The 20621-nt window shown below is 39.1% G+C and overlaps 1 protein-coding gene across 7 annotated transcripts in view; it reads right to left on the bottom strand.

Moving 5' to 3' along the window:
* ARHGEF11 (Rho guanine nucleotide exchange factor 11) overlaps window positions 1-20621 on the bottom strand; it is a 4318379-nt gene that overhangs the window by 1145888 nt on the left and 3151870 nt on the right. For all 7 annotated transcript variants that reach the window (XM_044059024.1, XM_044059020.1, XM_044059026.1 and 4 more), the window contains one exon: window positions 12293-12483. In XM_044059024.1, coding sequence (XP_043914959.1) covers window positions 12293-12483 — 191 coding nt within the window. The remainder of the gene's footprint in view (window positions 1-12292; window positions 12484-20621) is intronic.

Raw genomic sequence — 20621 nt, 5'->3', positions numbered from 1 at the left:
CGGCAATGCTAACCACTGCACCACTGCAGCCACCCGGAAGAATCATGCAGCTGATTGGCAAAAAATAGTTCAAGTTTCAGCTTTAGTACAGGAGATAGCTTCCGGTAATAAACAGGAAAAAATAATTAACAATCAGACAGAGATATTTAAAATCAGTGACAGACTCAAGGAAAATAACATCAACTAACAAAAGACTGTAAATATCTGACTAAGCTTTAAATAGCTATTCAGATGAGCTGATGCAACTGCAAAAATCAACACGTGAAATGAAGGAAAGACTGGATGAACATGAGGCTTGTAAAGAACTGTTGGGGGGGGGGGGCAGTACAGTTAAAAGTTAGACCACACACACAAAACCTGAGATTTTCTGCTAAACCAGAGAAATTGGAAGGAAAGAGTTTGTAATAATTTTATTAAGACACGGATTTCATAGCAGGATTAAATTGAGATAGCAAATCATATGTATTCTCCAAATCTGTCCATGAAAAAGCAGCCAAGACCTATAGGTTCATAGGTAGGTACTAGGCTACTGACCCTAGAGCCTATACAAGCCTAGCCAAAAAGGTACCCTGGCTTTCGCCACCCAAGAAAATTATTCTCTGTGCCCCTGTCAAGCACAGCCACAGAAATTATCCCGGAGTGAATTTCCTATTTCCCATCCAATCATCAGGATTTTTCTTGAAGAGTGCTAATGAGGAGCTCTGTTTGACATAGATAGGTAGTCTGTTCCAGAGTACGGGAAGTCTCTGGCATGGGAATCTATCCCTCCAGCATGTTCTGTTTATTGTGGTGACAAGGTTTAGGTCCCTAGAGCATGTACCTCGAAGGGACTGGGATTTCTTTAAGTGGAGCATGTCCAACAGCTCTGGGTTTGACATAGCTTTCTATGTTATGCAGGGATCGCCTCTGAGTAGGCAATATGCGACGGAGTAAAGCTGGAGCCTTTGAGACGGTCTGTGTAGGGCATCTGTTTGAGGCCAGTAATCCTCTTTGTGAGGTATTTCTGCGGCCTTTCCGGTTGTTGTAGATGTCTTGTGAGGTACATACCAAAAGGGACATTGTACTCTATAATGGGTCTAATGAGTGATGAGTAGAGGGGACCAAAGACCTCTTTTTTTCTGGATGAGAAACCTTTTGCGATGAGGTGTGCCACGTAGAAGGATTTCCTGACCACTGTGGCGATGTGATTATGAAAGGAGAGACTACTGTCCACCTGTCCCCCAAGGTCTCATCACACTTTCGGTGTTAAGTAGACTACCACTTATGTGGTAGTTCATGGGTACAGAGTTTTTACCAAAGGGGATGACAGTGCACTTTTTGGCATTGAGCTTGAGGCCATGGCTTTGACACCAGGCATCTGTCTCAGTGAGGCCCTTTTGTAGGAAGTCCACATCATTAGGAGTTTCGATTATGGCTCCTAGTTTGCAGTCATCTGCGAACTTAGTTAGCCAAAGACCTTCTGTGTTAGCCTGTACTTCAGAGACGTAGATACCAAACAGGAGAAGACCCAGGACTGAACCCTGTGGTACTCCACTTGTCACTGGTCTGAAGTCTGATTTGGAGTCTGCTACTTTCACAGTGCGGGTTCTGTCAGTAAGCCAGTTGGCAACCTACCTTGTGACATAGGGATTTATACCTAGTTTAGTGAGTTTATCTATAATTTCAGAGTAGGGGATGGTGTTTAACGCCTTGGCGAGATCTAGATGTGTGAACCACCTTACCCATATCTATGGCTTTGGTGACTGCTTCAAAAAAGTCTATCAGGTTTAGGAGACATGATCTGCCTTTTACAAACCCGAACTGGGTGGGGTCCAGAGTTTGGAGATCTCCAATGTCTTTGTTTATGAGTTCCATGATGATAACTTCCATGGCGTTGCACACCAGGCTCGTCAGGCTAATGGGGCAGTAGTTCCAGGCGTCTGTCGTGGCTCCCCCTTTGTGGAGTGGGATAACTGTCACGGTGCGCCATTCAATGGGCACAAAGCCGGAGGTGAGGCTATGACTGAACATGGTACTTAGGTGAGGTGCCAGTTCATTCTGTAGTTCGTGTAGAAGGCAGCCTGGGATGTTGTCAGGTCCCATGGATGCTGTGTTCTTGGCTTTGGAGAGTGAGGTTTTTACCTGTGCAGCCATGATTACAGGAACTTTGCATTCTTCCGTTATAGAGATGGGCCATTTAGGGGGTGAGAGGGGGGTAAAGTTAGCACTGAACCTATCTGCCAGGATGTTGGCAATATCAGTTGGTTTTGTATATTTAGTGCCATTGTGCTGTAACTCAGAGCAGATCTGAGTGTTGCCATTGAGATTCTTGGCATAGTTATAGAATGCTTTGTGGTTATCTTTAGAATCAGTGGCTATTTTATTGTCATAACTAGCTTTGGATGATTTTATGAGGGATCTCAGCTTCTTACTGAGGCTGACCAGGGAGTTCCTCCAGTCATGGGTTTTTACTTTTTTTTTGCAAGAGTTTCTTTCTTCTGTTGTAGAGTTTGTTTATGGCAGAAGACCACCAGATTGGCTTCCTTTTTTTGGAGGATAGCATCTTGGTTCTGTTAGGAATAGCATGATCCATGCACTTATGTAAGTGCTTATAAAGTGCATTTGTGTAGGATTCAGCAGTTGTACCTCTATTGTCCACCTGCATAGGTGTCGTGAAGTTTGCCACTTCTTTCTTAAGAAGCGTGAAGTTGGCTTTGAAGAAATTTTTATGGTGGTTTCCCTAATGGGGGCGGGATGTAGATGTCTAGGGTGATTAGCTTGTGGTCGGATCTGACCAATGAGGAATTGACCTCTGGTGTGGAACACCGGTTGCTATATTAGTAAAGATGTAACACTACCAACAGAAAGAACTGCTCCTGGCAAAACAGTGGCAGAACGGAAAAGTATTACAAACCGGGGACGTGCGAATGTTGTGGAAAATGAATATTCACTGTACACCAGTGAGAACAGAAACAAGTTCATCCTGGCAATCAAGGGATATCGAGAGGCTGGTGCAAGATTCAAGTTGTTCTATCCAATTGTCTCCAAAATATTTCTCCTAGGGGATCACATATATTTCGGAGTGGGGAACAGGCTTAAGAAGAAATAAAAAAAAGTTCAGCCAACAAATGGTGAGTCAGCAAGTTGAAGGAGACTTTGTTTCTCATTCTACTCATAATAGCAAAGCACATGAGTGACCTGCCTATACCCTTCTTCCACTGACCAAAAGGCAAATCATTAAGCAACAGAAAAAAAAGCCCAGGAGCTGACTAGAAGAGTTAGGAGTACCTTGGATCTGAAAATGAAACCAGTGTTTGGAGGTCAAGATGATCAAGACCAACAAAAATGTGAAATGAATGAATAAATGGGAGAAAGGTAACATCAAAATTAAGCCAGATTTAACTGTGATTTTGAAAGACGTAGATGGAAACGATAGGAATTCTGATGACTGAATTAAACTGGTGGGTGGGCACTAAGGCAATAATGCACATTTATTTATTTATTTATTTATTTATTGCCGTTGGTTTACCAGGATAGTCCATTGGGCCATAAAGAACCCGTTTTCAATGGAGTCCTGGGGAGAAAAGCTCCAACAGAAGGTATTTTCAACATTTAACAGTAACAATTTTAGTACAGAGAGTTATTAATATTATGTATACAGAAAAAGTAGAACTAATCACATTTAGAAAAGCAGTCATAACAGTTAATACAATAAGAAGAAACCTACAAGTAATAGAATAAATGTAAAACATTAATATTGATTAGAGAACAAATATCATAGCTACAGGAGTAGAGTAGAGTTAGTTATGTGGGGTGGGAACAAGAGCATTCCCACCGTGAAGCTAGATGAAGGTGGAGAGACTTTTTGAAGGCAGAGTGGTTAGAGGTGGTGTGGATGAGTGGAGGTAGGGAGTTCCACAGGCGAGCGAGGCTGAAGGAAAGAAGGTTTTTACCTGGGGGATGAGTTGGTTTGTGTACTTCGAGTAGATTTTGATTATTTGACCTTAGAACTCTGTTAGGTAGGTACATTTTGAAGGCAGAGGAAAGAGAGGGACAGAGGGAAGGGTTGAGAATACATTCATGTTACTTAATGTTTAGAAGAATACTAAAAGAAGTATACTAAAAAAGAAGAATACTAAAGGGACTGAAAAAAACATCTGTAAGCAGAAAAAAAAAAGTTTTGCTCTTTTTAATATTTCTATAAAAAAATTGTAATAAAAATTGCATGTTATACTGTTAATCTTGTTAATATTTCTATAAAAATTTGTAATAAAAAATGCATGCCATACTTTTAAACAATTCTGTACAGTATGCAGTCAGAGGTATTTTAAATGTGAGATGGAGGGAGTTTTATTGGTAACTGCTGTAGATGCCAATGATATTAAAGAAAGAACTTTGGCTTTCAATATGACTGCACCAAATCAACAGCTTAAGTTCAGCCATCCCAATGCGAAAACAGAAACAGTGAGAAAGGAGTGCCACTGAAATAATTTGGGGGGGGGGGGTAAGATTCAATTACTGGCTAGATGCCAGCAAAGAAGAAATTTGGAAAACCTGAAAGAAAAGCAACAAGAAAAGGTGAACAGAAAATAACAATGTCTGGGAAGAACTCTGCAGCTGTTTAGCAAAAAGCAGTCAAGCTTCAGATTTGGTTGAAGAGATGTCTTCCAGTAATCTAGAGGAGAAAATAAATCAAATGTACTCAGAGGCAATTAAAATAAATGAAACAACAAAGCAATATATCATCTCAAATAACAAAAGGCTGTAAAAATACAATAAGCTTTAAATAGCTGCTCAGATGAACTGACAAAACTGCAAAAATTAGAACTAAAATGAAGAAAATGCAGTCCGAGTAAGGGGCTTCTCAAGAATGGCTGCTTCAAAAAACAGTACAGTTTGAAGACAAGAGAGTGCAGAGAAAATGGAAGGAACAGACTGCATTAATTTTATGAAAGCAGAAATAAGCAGCTGTAGGATTCCACAGCAGGATTTGTTAACTGAAACAACACATCAAGTATATGCTCCAGACCTGGCCATGAGAAAGCAGCCAAAACATGCATTACTAAAGATGCAATCATGCCAGCAGAAAGAGATGATTCTGACAAAACAGTGGCAGAAGGGCAAAGTATTAAATCTGTGTTTGTGGAACTTGATTATTCACTGTACACCAGGAAAAAGGTAAGCAAATGTATCCCAGCAACCAGGGCATGTTGAGAGTCAGGTGTGAGATTTAAGCTGCGGTGCCTAGCTATCTTCAGAGTATTGTTTCCTGGAGGACTGAAGTAATTTTCGATGCAGAACAGGCTAAGCAAAAATACAAACTACAGGAGTTGATCATAAGAATCAAAAGTTGTACTTGACCCAAAATCTAGAAGTGGGAGATTGACATGAACACGAAGATGAACAAACACTAAAATTAGTAAATAAATAGGAGACTATAAAGCATCAATCACATTTGAGAAACATGGTTTTGCAAGAAAAAGGAGTGGAGGAAGACTGAACTTTTGTTGACTCTGTTAAACTTGAGGGAGGATTTTTAAGTATGCACCCCACTTTATAGAATTAATGTTTAGGAGGATACTAAAATGGGAAAAAGGTAACTAAGTAAAACAATTTTAGTTCTTATTATTTGCATAAAGCATTTCATGATCAAAACTGCAGTCTATATACTGTAAAGTAGTTTTGCGTAGTGTGAAGTCAGGGGTATTATAAATTTGGGGGAAGGGTCTTTTCAGTGGCTGTTTTGTGTGTTAAATACACTAAAGTAAAAAAATACTTTGTTTAGTTGTAAGAAACATAAGTTTTTACAGTATAAGAAGAAAAGAAAAGCTAAAAGCTGGACAAAAGCAAGTTGAATGTTAATATGCTGTGATCTTATGACACTGAGGTGGGGTACAAAATTGAACTGATTACATTATAGGCAGAATTAAGATACTGCCTCTTATTTTTAAAAGAGTGAGTGCCTAGATTAATGCCTCTGGTATATGCTACAAACAAGTATACTTTGAAAACAAGGTGGCTTTAAAATGGCATAATGGTTAAGGTGTTTACCTCAAAGACACAAGGTACAGGGTTTCACTGTCACCTTTGAGAGAAAAATGCCAGGCTTAAAATGGCCCTAAAGGGCAGTTAGCATAGTACTTGCTTATTAACTTATGAAAATGATGAAAGCCATGAAAAGTGTTAAGTTTCTTACAAATGCAAAAATATTAGCTTTTTTTCCATCAGCATGTTCAGTGGGAGCCAAGAAACCTGCAGCTCTACATTCTGTTCTGAGTAAAATTTGCATAAATTCATTACTGACTAATCCTACATGGAAATGAGCTGTCTGCAGGTACAAACAAGTCATCTTGAGAGTTCTGAGCATTCTTTGCTGAGGGAAATGCAAAATTAAAAGTACAATGGCAAGTAGTTCCATGAAAAAATATGGTTTGAATTATGGGATGTGAATAAGAACTAGCAGCCTTAACACTTTATTTAATGCATTTATTAGACCAACATACAATTTAGTTTTATATAAAGATAGCCAGAGTAATCTTTTCTGAAAGCATACAAGCTGTTTTTCATATATGGGATGGAAATAGAGATAACAAAAGGACAGCAATCAGTGTAAGTGGGAACACAGGTTGTAGTATGGGTAACTTTAGGTTAGGTAATGCCTGTGTATGCAGGTGTCAATTTGGGGCAATTGTTTGAATCTGGAGGGTTAAACTTATTTTTTTGAAGATGTACATAATTTGTATGTTTGTTCCAAATTAATAGGGGATGGCGGTGTTTTGTAAATGTACTTAGTTTTTTGTTTGTGGGTTTTGAAAGTCTTGAAAAATGTTACAAAGGTTCAAATGGCATTAAGAAACAACTGTATAAAAGATTAAAAAAAAAATCAGCCCGCCAAATATTAGTGCGTGCATGTAAAACAAAAGTTGGAAATACACATTCAAAAAAAAGATCAAGAAATTTGCAATCGCTTCCATTTATATCCCACCTGGAAATAATATCCCAACCCTGGAAAATATCTTATTCTGGATTTCCAACAACATTCACTATGAAACCCTCATGCTTGGTGATGTCAACATTGATTGGTCCAATCTCACTACAGACTCTCCACAACTTAGCATAAACTTACAGGGGTTCCATCAGCTTATAACCACCCCCACCCGGCTGCACAAAACCTCTTCCTCCAGCTCCACGATCGATTGGATCCTTACCAACTCCCCTAACCTTTACCATAATCCATCTAGTCTACCTGACTCCTTAAGTGACCATCTTCCTATCTCCATTCAAAGACAATCTACCTAACTACCCAAATTGCACCTCTACAGAGACTGTCGTAAACTCTCGAATTTTAATACCTCCCAATTCTACTATATACTGTCTAGTATAGACTGGTCCATCCTCAAGGTAATCCCTCTCGATGACACAGTGAGTAAATTCAATAGTATCTTCTTAGACACCCTGAACTCCCTTGCCCCCTCTAGGAGAATCAGAATCAAATCAAACTATGCTCCCTGGCTTTCTAAAGATACTAGATCTATAACACATAAAAGAGACTCTGCCTGGAAAGCCCGGATCAAAACAAAACACCACCCCTGCAACAAAATTATAGACAACTGCAGAAACCCGCTAAGAAAAAAATCAATAAGGACAAAAAAATCCTACTACAGCTCCCCCAAATCAATACCTTATCCAGCCCTTGTACGTTTTGGTCAACTCTAAACAAACTTCTCTCTCCTGGCTGTCCTTCCAACCCCTACCTCTTCCCATGAAACTGCTAACCTTTCTCAATGAATACTTTATTGACACAATTCAAAAACTCTCCCCCTCCAGCTGTAACACAACTGCCCCCCTTACTCCTACTAATGCACCCAACATAAACCTCTTCTCCTTTCAATCTGTTTCCACTTCCTACATTAAATCTTTACTTGTGAAGCTTAAACCCTGCTTTCCCTCCATAGACTATCTTCCCCCTTCTTTCCTCAAACTAGCTGATGAATCTATATAGCCTATCCTGTATCCATTCTAATCAATAGATACATCCAAGAAGCAACTGTCCCTCTCTTATGGAAATCCTTCTTCACAATCCCTCTACATAAAGGGGGAAACTCTAGCCAAGATACACAAAAAATGCATTCACTCACAGCTCCTAAACTATCTCCTACAACAAAACCTCCTTACTCCCACGCAACACGGCTTTCAGCCAAACCATAGCACCACTACTGCCCTGCTTTCTTTTACTTATACTATTGCCAAGGCCTGTGACAACAACCAACTCATATCCAGCCTTTTCCTTGACCTCTCTAAAGCTTTCGACACAGTCTCCCACCCCATCCTCCTATCAAAACTATCCAAACTCAACCTATCTCCTGCCTCCCTATCCTGGTTCTCCAGCTACCTCTCTGCCAGGCTACAATCTGTCAGATGGTTTTCATCCTGTTCTCCCTCCATTCCAGTCAAAGCAGGTGCTCCACAGGATTCTATCCTGGGCTCCCTTCTATTTAATATTTTTACCAATGAATTATATACATCCTGCAAAAAATCAGCCCTAATCCAATATGCCGACTATTCAACCCTCATCTCCATCGCTAGCAATATCTCTGAACTCCATACTCAAAAACAATATGCCTTTCTATCCATTGAAAAGTGGCTGTTTATAATCTTCTCATTTTAAACCCAAAGAAAACCCAACTCCTGCTCTTTCTTCCATGTTCACTCTCCCATCATAAGTCCACATTTGTTATCACTTCCCCAAATAACACCATCATACAATCAGAACCTCACACCAAGCTTTTACGTACCCATTATTGCAGATGAACTCAAATTCAACCTACATATAACTCTATTGCATAAAAGAAACCCTCCAGAAACTTGGCGTGGTCTGTCGTAACAGAAAATTTATAACTGCCACTGCTAGACTCTCTCTGGCACAGGCACTTCTCCACCCCTCCCTTCTTTATGCTACCCCTGTCCCAACTAACATTCAGTCCACAACCCTGTCCAAACTACAATGAACACAACATAAAATAATAAGGTTCATTACCATACACTCTGTTCTATACCAACCATCCTCCTGCCCAGGCATCTCCTCACTAGTCTCTACCTACACCCTCTTTAGGACCATCTGCACCTCTAACCAGCAGCTCCTGGACATATATAAACCAATAAAAACTGTGGGCAAATTATTCTACAATGTACCGTAGCCCAAGCTTGGATTCAACTTCCTTTAAGCATCCGCTCCATTACCCTCCCGTCACACTTTAAAAAAGAATTCAAGCTCTATCTGCTTAACAAAACTTGCCTCTGTCAGGACCCTACCTAACTCCTCCTTTTTTCTTTGTATCTCATTCCCATTACAATCCACTTGTATTAGTCCCGACCTTTTGTTCTCTGTGTGACCTCCGGGTACTTATCCAGAAATTATAATCTTTTAACAATGAATGAAAACCCATTTACAGCTACTGACTTTGCTATTTTTTGTGAATTGCTACTTGTCTATTTTTGTTTGATTTTTTTTTCTCTCCACTTGTTTTTCTTTTTTACCTGTATTTAAATAGTATTATTCTTGTATTGTTAAATCTCAACATACTGTAAATTGTGTTTAACTGGAGCTTTTCTCCTCGGGTCTCCACTGAAAATGGGCTACTAACCCAGCTGGACTAACCTGGTTAACAAATGTCAATAAATAAATAAATAAAAATAAATAAAATAAATAAGTATAATAAGTGGGAAAAACAGCTTTTTATCATAATGTCATAATGGCTATGCTAACCATATTACCTTGGAACACGTTTTTTTTATAGGTACAGATAAAAAAGGAAAGAGTACTGAATTATATTTAGAAATGAAGAGTGTGAGTAGCACTGCTGCAGAACACACATTTAGAACGAAATGAGCATGTGAACCTGACATTTCAGGATGGATATTCAGCAGAATATCAGGGACAAAGGAAAGGGGGAATAATACTAACTGTTAGAGGGGTTCCAATAGTGACAGAAAAGAAAAAAAAAAGACAATAATGGTAGATTTGTGGTAGCAAGGGGCTAGGGCTATTGGCAAGGGAGGAGGATCATAGTGACAAGTATTTGTATTTCACCAAAAACTGCTATTATGGGAAAATTCTTGGAAAATAATCAACTTTCAGCAGGGAAAACTACTTATAGATGGGGAATGGAACTTGATTTGCAATAGTAAGAATACATCAGGGGACCTAGAAGGGGAAAAATAAAAGGGGTACATTTCTGAAGAAATATATGAAACTATTTGGTACGGAGGATGTGAATTCAGTTGTAGAAACTGGGACAGAATTAATATATAATTCCCCAAGGTACAAATAACTATGTTAGACTAGACAGACTTTATATTTCACAAAAATATTTGTATTTAATTCAAAGTTTCGACACATATCCAAATACGATTTCAAATCATGCACCAAAAACTAAGATAAAAATGCAGGGCAATGTAGTAAAAATGAGACATTGGTGCTTTTTCATCTATTTGTTAAAAAGAGAAGAATTTAAGGACTGGGTAGTAGAAATATAGAGTTATTAAGGAAGACAGAAATATCTTCAGAAGTTATAGCTATTGAGTGGGATAAAATGAAAATGGAGTTTTAATCATGCATTCTTACAAAAAAAGAAAAGAAAATTATGAACAGCTTGAAAACTGTTGTTCTTTCTTACATTTACAACATCATTAGTTATTTTTCAGTTTACCTGTTTTTAAGACAAAGATCAAATAAGGTAAAAAGCAATTAACTACAAGAGGTCTGACCAATGTGTTTTTAGTGAAATTGGTAATGGTTCTTTTCATGTGTTTGCAAAGCCATTAGCTGTTATTTTTCCATTAGTAAATTGAATTAGAAGCAATAAGTCTGTAGGTGTAAGCGATCAAACTGGAAAGGTCTGGACGGTGTGTTCTTAGTGAAATGCGAAACGTTTTTTTTTTTATCACATTCACAAACTTAACTGTTTTTTATCTTCTTCCATTAGAAAATGCTACTGGAGACACTGAGTTTGCTGCTGCAAGCTGGTAATAAACCAAAGATCTGAACAGTGTGTTGTTAGTGAAATGGGCAAAAGATCATATATTTAACTGTTAAAGGGAAACTTTCAAGCGGTTCACTAAAAATAAATCAGAAGAGCTGAGGGGGTGGGCACTGGTTCATAGTACTGGCCCAGGGTGCTGGTTGAAACAGTTATGCTTCTGAAGGAAAGGAGCAAATTTCATAGAAATAAACAGAATTTGGGGGAATAATACAAGCAAAATAACATTCTGGAGAAGGACTGGAGTTTAGGTGAAGGCAGGAATTGAGCAATTTATGTAGGGTTGGTGTGAACAGAATAATTGTTAAAAAGAAAACAAAACATAGTGTATACTGTTACTATGTAAAATATGATGTAAAAAACGGTCACTGCTGGAATGATAAACTACCGACACTCTGAACTGATTAACACCTTTAGAATGGTAATCACATTCTGGACAAGGCTGCATTCATATTTAGCGCACAGTGCTTTTTTAAAAATAGATGTATATTCTTTGTAAACATAATCTCTGAACGCTCCACTAATAAAAAAAAAAAATTTTGAGGGGGGGGGCTGCATGTTTACATAAAGATTATACTTCACTACATGCTGTCTTATTTAATAACCTATAACATTTTCAACATATTTAATAGTTTTACAGTACACTGTTCTTTTACCGTTTTACTGTTTATAAACAATGATGCAGTTAAAAGCAAGTAGGATTTAAAGGACAGAACTCTCATATATCAGTTCTGAAATCAAGAAAGTAAAAGACAGTACAACTATAAAAAGCGACAAGAATATTCAACCTAGCTTCTTACTTAACTTCTAGTTAAAGAGAGATTACTTTTTAGTAAAGATTTCCAAGACAGTAATATCTAGGTATTTGTGATACGTTTTTAAATTAATAAGAAAATAAAGACTTTGTAGATTCCAAATCAATGAATAGTTGTAGCAGGGTAGAAAGGTGCCTAGATTACAAGCTTACATCCAATTTGTATTGGAATAGAGATGTTAATATGCAAGGGTTCTGATGCCATTTCCTCATGTTAGGTATCTATAGCAAAGTAGCAGTGCATCTCAAGTTCATGTGTTCAGACAGTAGAGGCTACCTAGAGGACATGATGCCTTAATATTGTGATTCATTCAGACTTCTGGATGCACTCTGCCAGATTATTCAGTCTGGGTAGTTATTATATAAGTGGTCACACACACACACACACACACACACACACACACACACACACACACACACACACACACACACACCACAGTCTTAGATTCAGCTTCTATACCATTTATAACCTCCTGTCGATCAATCTCCCGTTGTTCCAGCTGCGACAGAATGTCTCGCCCAACTGTCTGTTGCCATGTGTGCAACTCAGGCTCCAGCTCCATATCAGATAACCGCCCAAGATCATCATCAGGATGTTGCTGCAGAAAATTCTCCACACCATATATTAAAGGGTTTGGGGAATCCATGCTCCTGAATTTTAAGAGAAACAACAAAAAGGAGAGACATACAATTCAGTATATAAAACAAGATCACATAAAAAAGAGCAGTTATGTGCTAATTGTAACAGAACCTCATTAGCACACACCTTTCCAAACACACCCACATTATCACCCAAATCAAATAGATTGTGTAGTGTAGGCAGCAACAGACATACCCACAACATCCATTCAACTTTCTATAAAAATTCTCTCTGTATGGAAAAAACAATATGAAGTACAAACATGTAGGAACTTACCATAATGGTAAATGTGGAAGCAGTTACTGTTGCAGTGGTCTTTTCTATTGAGACTCAACCAGAGAAGTCGTCCCCTTTCCATGGTAATCTGGAATGCCTTACTATCATGTTTCCGAAAGAGCAAATCCTGAATCAAGGGGTGCGTTAAGGAGCTCTTCTTATATATCCTCAAGAAGGGGCTCCAGACCCAAGAGGCATGTCCCTTAGCCAGCCAGGCATGTCTCCTACCCAGACACGCGTGTCTCCTAACAGCAGATCTCACAGCTGCCACACTGGATCCTGCTTCCACAGCATCAAAGGCACACTTGATGATATACTTAGCCACCTGACTTGGCAGTCTGGGTGAAATCTAATAATTCCACCTTCAGATCCACAACAGAATCTTCCTCAATCTTCTTCCTCAACTGCTGACCTGTAACGTGGCTGCATATGTCTGATAAGACTTTTTAAATGGGAATGGGTAGTGCCTGGTTTCTTAAAGGTAGGTAAGAAGGCATTTTCTACAGCTCCCAAGACGGGAGGAAGCACAAGTTTAAGGGTATTCAAAAACCCAGTGGATCGAGTAACGTTTTCTGGGCATCTGATACTTGTCTGTCTGCCTGTTTAAAATGGTATTTCACCCATTTCCAAATGAGATTTCCTCTGCTGATGAAGAGGAGGTCATGGTGTTATCAGTGTCTATATCAGACACTAGGAGGGACACATCTGGGAGGAACAGTCTAACTATTCCCCTCAGTTATTATCTCTTCCTGAGGAGGATTCCTTCTTTCTCTAAGGGACAGTGAAGTTTGACATGCACTTGACTGAAAGCTCTACAGGGCATGAAAGAGTCCTTGAGCCAAGGAGATGCATTCCTGGGCGGGTTGTAGGAAGTGACCCAAAGCATGAGAAAATGCAAGGATCTAATGATGGGCATCCCATTTGAGCTCTCTTAGCTGGGGTAGCTGCCTTGGAGGCCTGAACCCCAGGATAAGCATCCTTGACTTAGACCTAGGCTTCATGACTAAGGATGTCCTTATTCACTAAAACTCTGGGCTGATCCGACTCTCAGGATGAGCATCCTAGACTCAGACCTAGGCTTCATGACTATGGATATCCTCATTCACTAAAACTCTGGGCTGATCCAAACCTCAGGACGAGGGTCCTTGACTTAGACCTGGGCTTCAGGATTAAGGATGTCCTCATTCACTAAAACTCTGGGCTGATCTGACTCTCAGGACGAGCGTCCTAGACTCAGACCTAGGCTTCATTACTACGGATGTCCTCATTCACTAAAACTCTGGGCTGATCCGAACCTCAGGTTGAGGGTCCTTGACTTAGACCTAGGCTTCATGACTAAGGATGTCCTTTTTTGGGGAGTGGGGTATCCAAGGATGGGGCTGAAATGGAATGTGCCACAGTGATACAAATCAAAGTCTCAAACCTCTTTCTGCCTAAACAGTTTTGCAAGGAATGCTCCCTTCTTTTTTAAGAATTTTACGATTAAGGACCTCTCAAATCCCACATCTTTTAAAATAGTGTTCAGGTCATAATTAAACAATGCAAAATGTATGAAAATCTGTATGTAGAATCTGCATAACAGCACCTGTCCTTTTTCTTAGAAGACATACCTTAAAGCATAACTGGATACCTAATCCCTTCTAAAAAAAAAAAAAACAATGGAAGTGCTAGTTATACCAGCTAAGCACTTAAAACAACAAGAAAAGTTCTCCAATGGGTTTACTTAACTACACTAAGACCCAGTCATGCAGAATAATGCCAAACTAAGGAAGGAAGCAAGCAAAAGAACAGTACACCTGCTGCGAACCTAAAAATCATGCAGGCAGATGAAAGCTTTGTACTGTAAATGGGTGGACATCTGTCCATTCTCAGGGTGGAATAACGCTAAGCTCTGGAAGACAGCCTTGACAGAGGGTCTTCTGCAGCTGAAGTTCTAGTAGTAAAGAACACTGCAGCAGTGATCCATGCACAGAACCTCAAGATCACATTATGCAAATAAGACAAGGTGGTGTTAAGTGCAGAAGCCAGTTATCAACATTACATAAAACGATGTGACAAATTCTACTTTAAACAATGGTAAACAATGACAGAAAGAAAAGACAACCTTTTGAACCAGTCACATTTTGCTATTCCAAACATCAACATGTATTGCCTTTGCAGGATGTCTTAAGGAATCTAAAACTATGCTGGGAGGTTAAAAGTCCTGTTTAAAAAGCAGTCCCTGAAGTACAAAGGTAAGACTCATTTAGTTATGACAAAATAACTTTACAGTACAAGGCTTACTAGAGCTGACCATAATTTATATTGCTGTATTTATACAAATCCATCCATTCATCCTCAACCCCTTTTCCCATTTTGCACATGGGGTTGGGGTGTCACTTCAGCAGTCACAATCATCTCCAGCCAAGGTTTACACTGCTGGGTGGCTAGCCCTGCCGCAACAGTTTATTCGCACTATTCACTCACGCACACTCTCTCACCAATGGCCAATTTAGAGTGTCCAATCCACCTACTGCATGTCTTTGGAGTGTGGGAGGAAACTGGAGCACCAGGAGGAAACCCACATGACCACAGGGAAGACATGCAGACTCTGCATAAAAGGCACCCCAGCTAAGAATCGAACTGGAGAACCTCATGCGGTGAGGCGACAACACTAACCGCTGCACCACTGCGTCCCCCCCACCCCCAAAAAAACCCACTGGATTATTGGTTTAAAAACATTGTATTAGGCAACTCTTAAATAGCCTGTACAGGACCTGAGTTTGTATAATATATCACTGATATTCAGACAAAGCACTGCCAATGTTAATAAGTGAAAAAATTTTAAACAGTCTGTGTGAAGCTATCTCAAATTAGCAACCACACAGCTATTTTCAGATGCTAAACTGGAAATGTCAAATTGCTAGACACGTAAGATATATATTAAAAGAAATATCTTCTGTACACACAAAAAACCCCCACAACTTTATACACAGGAATCTGCGCCTATGAAATCTTTTCACCAAGAAAAGAAAGACATCATCTTACTTTAACAATGGTTCTTGGGGGTGGGGGGCTGTATCCAGCCTCTTCAAGCATTAGGTGTTAGCCACAGGCTCAAAGAAACGTATAAACCCCCATAATTAAACAATGCTCTATACTCCCCTAATGACTCCAGGTCTAAAATGCCATGTACCACTTATGCAAATGCACATCAAATATCTTACTTCACAAAACAGATAAAGATAAAACTCCCCCACGTATTACACCTCACAGGTAGGATGCAGAATGATGGATATGCTGAAAAGGATGGACATGGATCATCCAGACCTACCCTTATGACAAGTGTACAGATTTCATACCTGAGGTGATACTATCTGTCCTTTCAACAATTAAAGCACAGATCCTAGCTTATTTTCTTTGGCAGAATCAAGAAAGGATCCCACGGATGATAGGAGCCCCAAATGAAGCTCTGCACCTAAATATTACAGCCAGCATATAGTTTTTTGCTGAAGGAGGCAAAAGCAGAGAAGTCCATGTTTCAGCTGCACGTATCTCATCACTTCAGTTCAGCTGCACGTATCTCATCACTTCAGTTCAGCTGCACGTATCTCATCACTTCAGTTCAGCTGCACGTATCTCATCACTTCAGTTCAGCTGCACGTATCTTATCACTTTGAATATTTTTAAGGAAAGCTCAAGAAGATGTCACTGCCCTGAAGAGAATGACTGGCTGGTAAGAGCTTGTTATACATTCATGGCAAAATCATTTAAACTCTGGCAGCCACAGAAGTAAGAATATTATGGATACCTTCAATCTTATCTTACTCGGGGTTGGGAAAAATGAAAGAAAAGGGAGGTGGCTGATTATGTCCTACTCAAACAACAAAAACAATCATCAATCAACATCCAAAACAGCATACGGCCATTCTTCTCTGTTTTAGTAATCTGGAAAAAAAAAAGACAAGCAAACTGTAAAACTAATTCACACTAGTTGTAGTGGTAGCACACAGAAATCCTTCCTATTGAACTATGCCAGTAAGAAGATACTTTTCAATAACAAAATCTTATGATGTTCCTTACGTGGGCATTGGAGCAATAAAAAGGGAGAGTAAGTTAACACAGTGGGATGAGATCAAGTAGAAGACTGGACTGCACATTAAAGACTACTTCCATTCTAGGGATTCAAAGCAGAATATAGGCGAAGAGTAGGGGGTAGGGGAATGTTAAGAGAAAGACCTACTACTATGAAAGTTTTTAGTTGAGCCTAGAACAGAAGCTGTTGTTAAATAGGGATAATTACTAGGGCATGTAAAAATACCACATGACAACTTTAAGAATCAATAAGATGAAATTAAAAAAGATTGGGAAGAGAGACTGGAAAGGCAGTTTACCAGGGGATATCCAACATACCATTTCTTTCTTGGAAAGACAATCTATCTGTATGACTCCCAAGTATTCAAAGTCCAGAAGGTTTAGGACTTTGCTTGAAAGTATTTGCATAGATATTTTTATATCCCTGAGAAAAATTTTCCTCAGACAGCCAGCTACTGCTGGAGGTGTGATGGGAAAAAGAGTAACTGAGAATACGTATTTTGGGAATCTAACAAGTCATATCATAAAAATTCAGTACAGCGTGCTTTGTAAGAAATGTTGGGGAGCAAACTGCTATAACTAAGGAAATGACTCTTTCAAGTTGAGACAAAGTTTCTGACTTGCTTGCACATGGTATGGCCTTACTAAGTGCAATGGTACTGGCTGCCAAAAACACAATTACCAGAAAATGGAAATAAAAACCTAAACCAACTGTAGCTCAAGTACTGAATATTGTAAAGGAGATAAAAGAACTGGAAGTAAGACCCTTAGGAAAAGGAAAGAGTAAATTACAAGGAAGAAGAAAATGGAATCTGTGGGAACAAAACATGCAGAATAAGAGCAAGAATGAGGTTTAAGGGAAGGAGGGAAAGGAACAATTTAAGTAATGCTGGAGTTCAGGTTAAGTGTTAAAAAGAAAAGATGTACACTGTCTGAAATAAATGTTACTATGGTTTGCTTTGTTTTATATTACTGTGCGTGTATGTGCACCTGTATCACTGTTTTAACAGTGATTTCTAAAGATGTTTATATATATATATATATATATATATATATATATATATATATATATATATATACAAATCTTCCTTATGAAGCAGATCAAAGGGCAGTAGAATTATTTTTCCAACATGAAGTTTAAGTCCCAAGATGGAATAGGGTCTTTAAAGGGTAATATGAGCTGGAAAGCTTCCTTCAAAAAGTCTTACATACTTTGAATGACGCCACCAAATTCTTCCACACTCCCCAATGAAAATTAGAAATAGGAGGCAAGTGAATTTGAATGAAACTATAATTTACACCTAAACTGAAGATACTAGTCTAACACAGTGGAAATGCTGGCTGAAAGGGATCAAATCCCTTATAAGATACCACACAGCAAACAATGTCACTTGTCCTTTTTTGCCTTAAAGTGGTCTGTTGCTGGGTGGATGCAATGATCTGGGCAATGCTAGGAAGGTAAGACATGGTCCGTTTCATTAATAAAAGATAAAAAAAAAAACAAAGCAGTCAGGTAGACAGACAGACTGGTTGAGGACTGCTGGAGGATTTGGCAGGAGAATTCTGGCCACCTTCAGGTGTAGAGATTTGTTTCCAAGGTAAGGCCACAACATGAGGAACCACGCTTCCCTATGGCTACAGACTATTGTCAATGTAGAAATAAACAAAGCTAAAACAGTCAACAATCAAAACTGCAAACATGAAAGGTACATCTTTAGCATGCTTCAAGGACAGAGAGCCTCAATCGATACAACTGGAGATCTAACAAGGACTTACATTTAACTACAACTACAATAAGTTAAGGTCACATCCCAATCCAGATGAACTAGTGAGACACAGAGATATTTCACAAGAAAGACCAAATGAAGTCTTACAGAGACGGCAAGAAACAGGTTAGGGTACCCAAACCCGAGAAAGAATCATCTGTGTTACTGAAACAAGTGGACTATAACAAATACCTTTTTACAATTCACAACTCTATAGAGTTGTAAAGGCCAATGTTTCCAAGATAAATATTACAAATTAAAGCCATACCTTGAAAACATTCTACAACCACCATAATCACCCGGAGATGACCAGCTAAGACCTTTTTTTAACAAGTTTATGTTCTTGTTCTCAGGCTGAGACCAGATTCCCTAAGACAGTGACAAGGAGACTCCCGTAAGTCAAAGACTGTGAGCACCAAGAGATGACATTTTTTTCTTGCAGGGTTTCCACAAAGTACACACCACTGAAGCCAGGTCATAATGTCAGACACTTTCAGGTTATAACGTCTAACACTTTCATATACAGTGATACTCACGATCTGTGCCTGACGTATAAAGAAATGTCCAACCCGGAATTAATGGACATGCTGCACCTCAGAAAATCCAAATCCCATCGAGCTACGTGCTCGAGAGACTTGAACCTCAGCACTGAAATAAATAGGACATGCTGGAGGGACAGATTCATAACTCAGAGGCTCCCTTCACTCTGGAATAAAATCCCAGTCCAGGTTAGGCAGAGTCCCTCATTGACTCTCTTCAAGAGGAATCTTGATGAGTGGATGGGAGATCGTAGGTTTACCCTGGGTATCACTTCTGTGTCACTGTTAGACAGAGGCACAGTATACTAACCTCGAAAAAAGGCATAGCAAAATTAATTTAAAATGGATGGCGAAAGCCAAACACACTCTGGCTAGGCTTATAAATGCCCTAGAGCAGATAGCCTAGTATGAACCTATGAACTTATGTCTCATTATTTTACTGCAAATTATGCAGTTCTTAGGGTTAGGCTGAACAAAGACACTCACAAAATGTTTTACGACTGACGGTTTAGAAAATCTCTTCTTTCAAAAAGGGAGGAAAAATGGTAATGATAGGGCAAAAGACCACAGTACAGGTCCAGTACAATAAATTCTGTGACTTACTGAAGCATTTAATAAGGACAGATGTTGGAAAGGAGAACTGTCCAGATGCAGGTACAAATATTTTTCATCCAGAACTGGTACCCACATTTAAAGTGCCCTAGGATGGACAGAGTTGGGAGTTTATCCTCCTACAGCTTGTGAAACTTCATCGTCATTCACTTCTAAGGAAATGTAGTGCAGTTTTTTGACTGGTTACATACTGCAGGCAGTGGAATGGACAAGTATTTATTGTTTAGTATTAGCATCTCTCAGCCCATTACCCATAACAGCTTGCTCAGACTGCAAGTTAACTTCATTAGTCAATGGCTGCCACCTAGATCTGTCAACTGTGTGACAACTGGACGTGAAAGATATATTCTGAAATAGTAATTTACTTTACTTGGACAAAATATGACTTCAGTGATTAAAAAGAAGCTTTCTCAGGTCTTCTTTTGTGTACCAGTCATATTAATTGGGAAAAGAAGATGCTTGCTAAAATCTGTGTCTGTCCAAAGATAAAATGCTTGCCTAATGTTTTTTTTCAAGAAATTCAGATACAAAATAACTGTCCAATGCTGGAAGGACACACAATCACGTTATACAGAGTATTCCATTCACTGAAATGGAACATTTCACTTACAGGCATCTCAGAGTCCCTTGTGTTCAGCTCTGCAATTTCAGACACGTCCCCCATAAGGCCCTTAAGACTCATGGTATCAACCATTCCTGCTACTTACCTAGCTCACCTTTACATTAGGGTGCCTCAAGAACCATAAGAAGTCTAATGGAAAGTACTAAAACAAACTGTGTCAAAGAATTCAGTCCAACCCCCAAGGACAGTAAGTAGTGCAGTAACAATTTCACCTATCCCAATGAATGCAATTCTCCCTGTCTATGCCTCTACAAACTGCA

Source organism: Protopterus annectens, chromosome 17.part0 (genome assembly GCF_019279795.1).
Source record: "Protopterus annectens isolate FY-2018-M chromosome 17.part0, PAN1.0, whole genome shotgun sequence".
NCBI classification, from domain to species: Eukaryota; Metazoa; Chordata; order Ceratodontiformes; family Protopteridae; genus Protopterus; species Protopterus annectens.
This window is presented reverse-complemented; position numbering and strand designations above follow the sequence as displayed.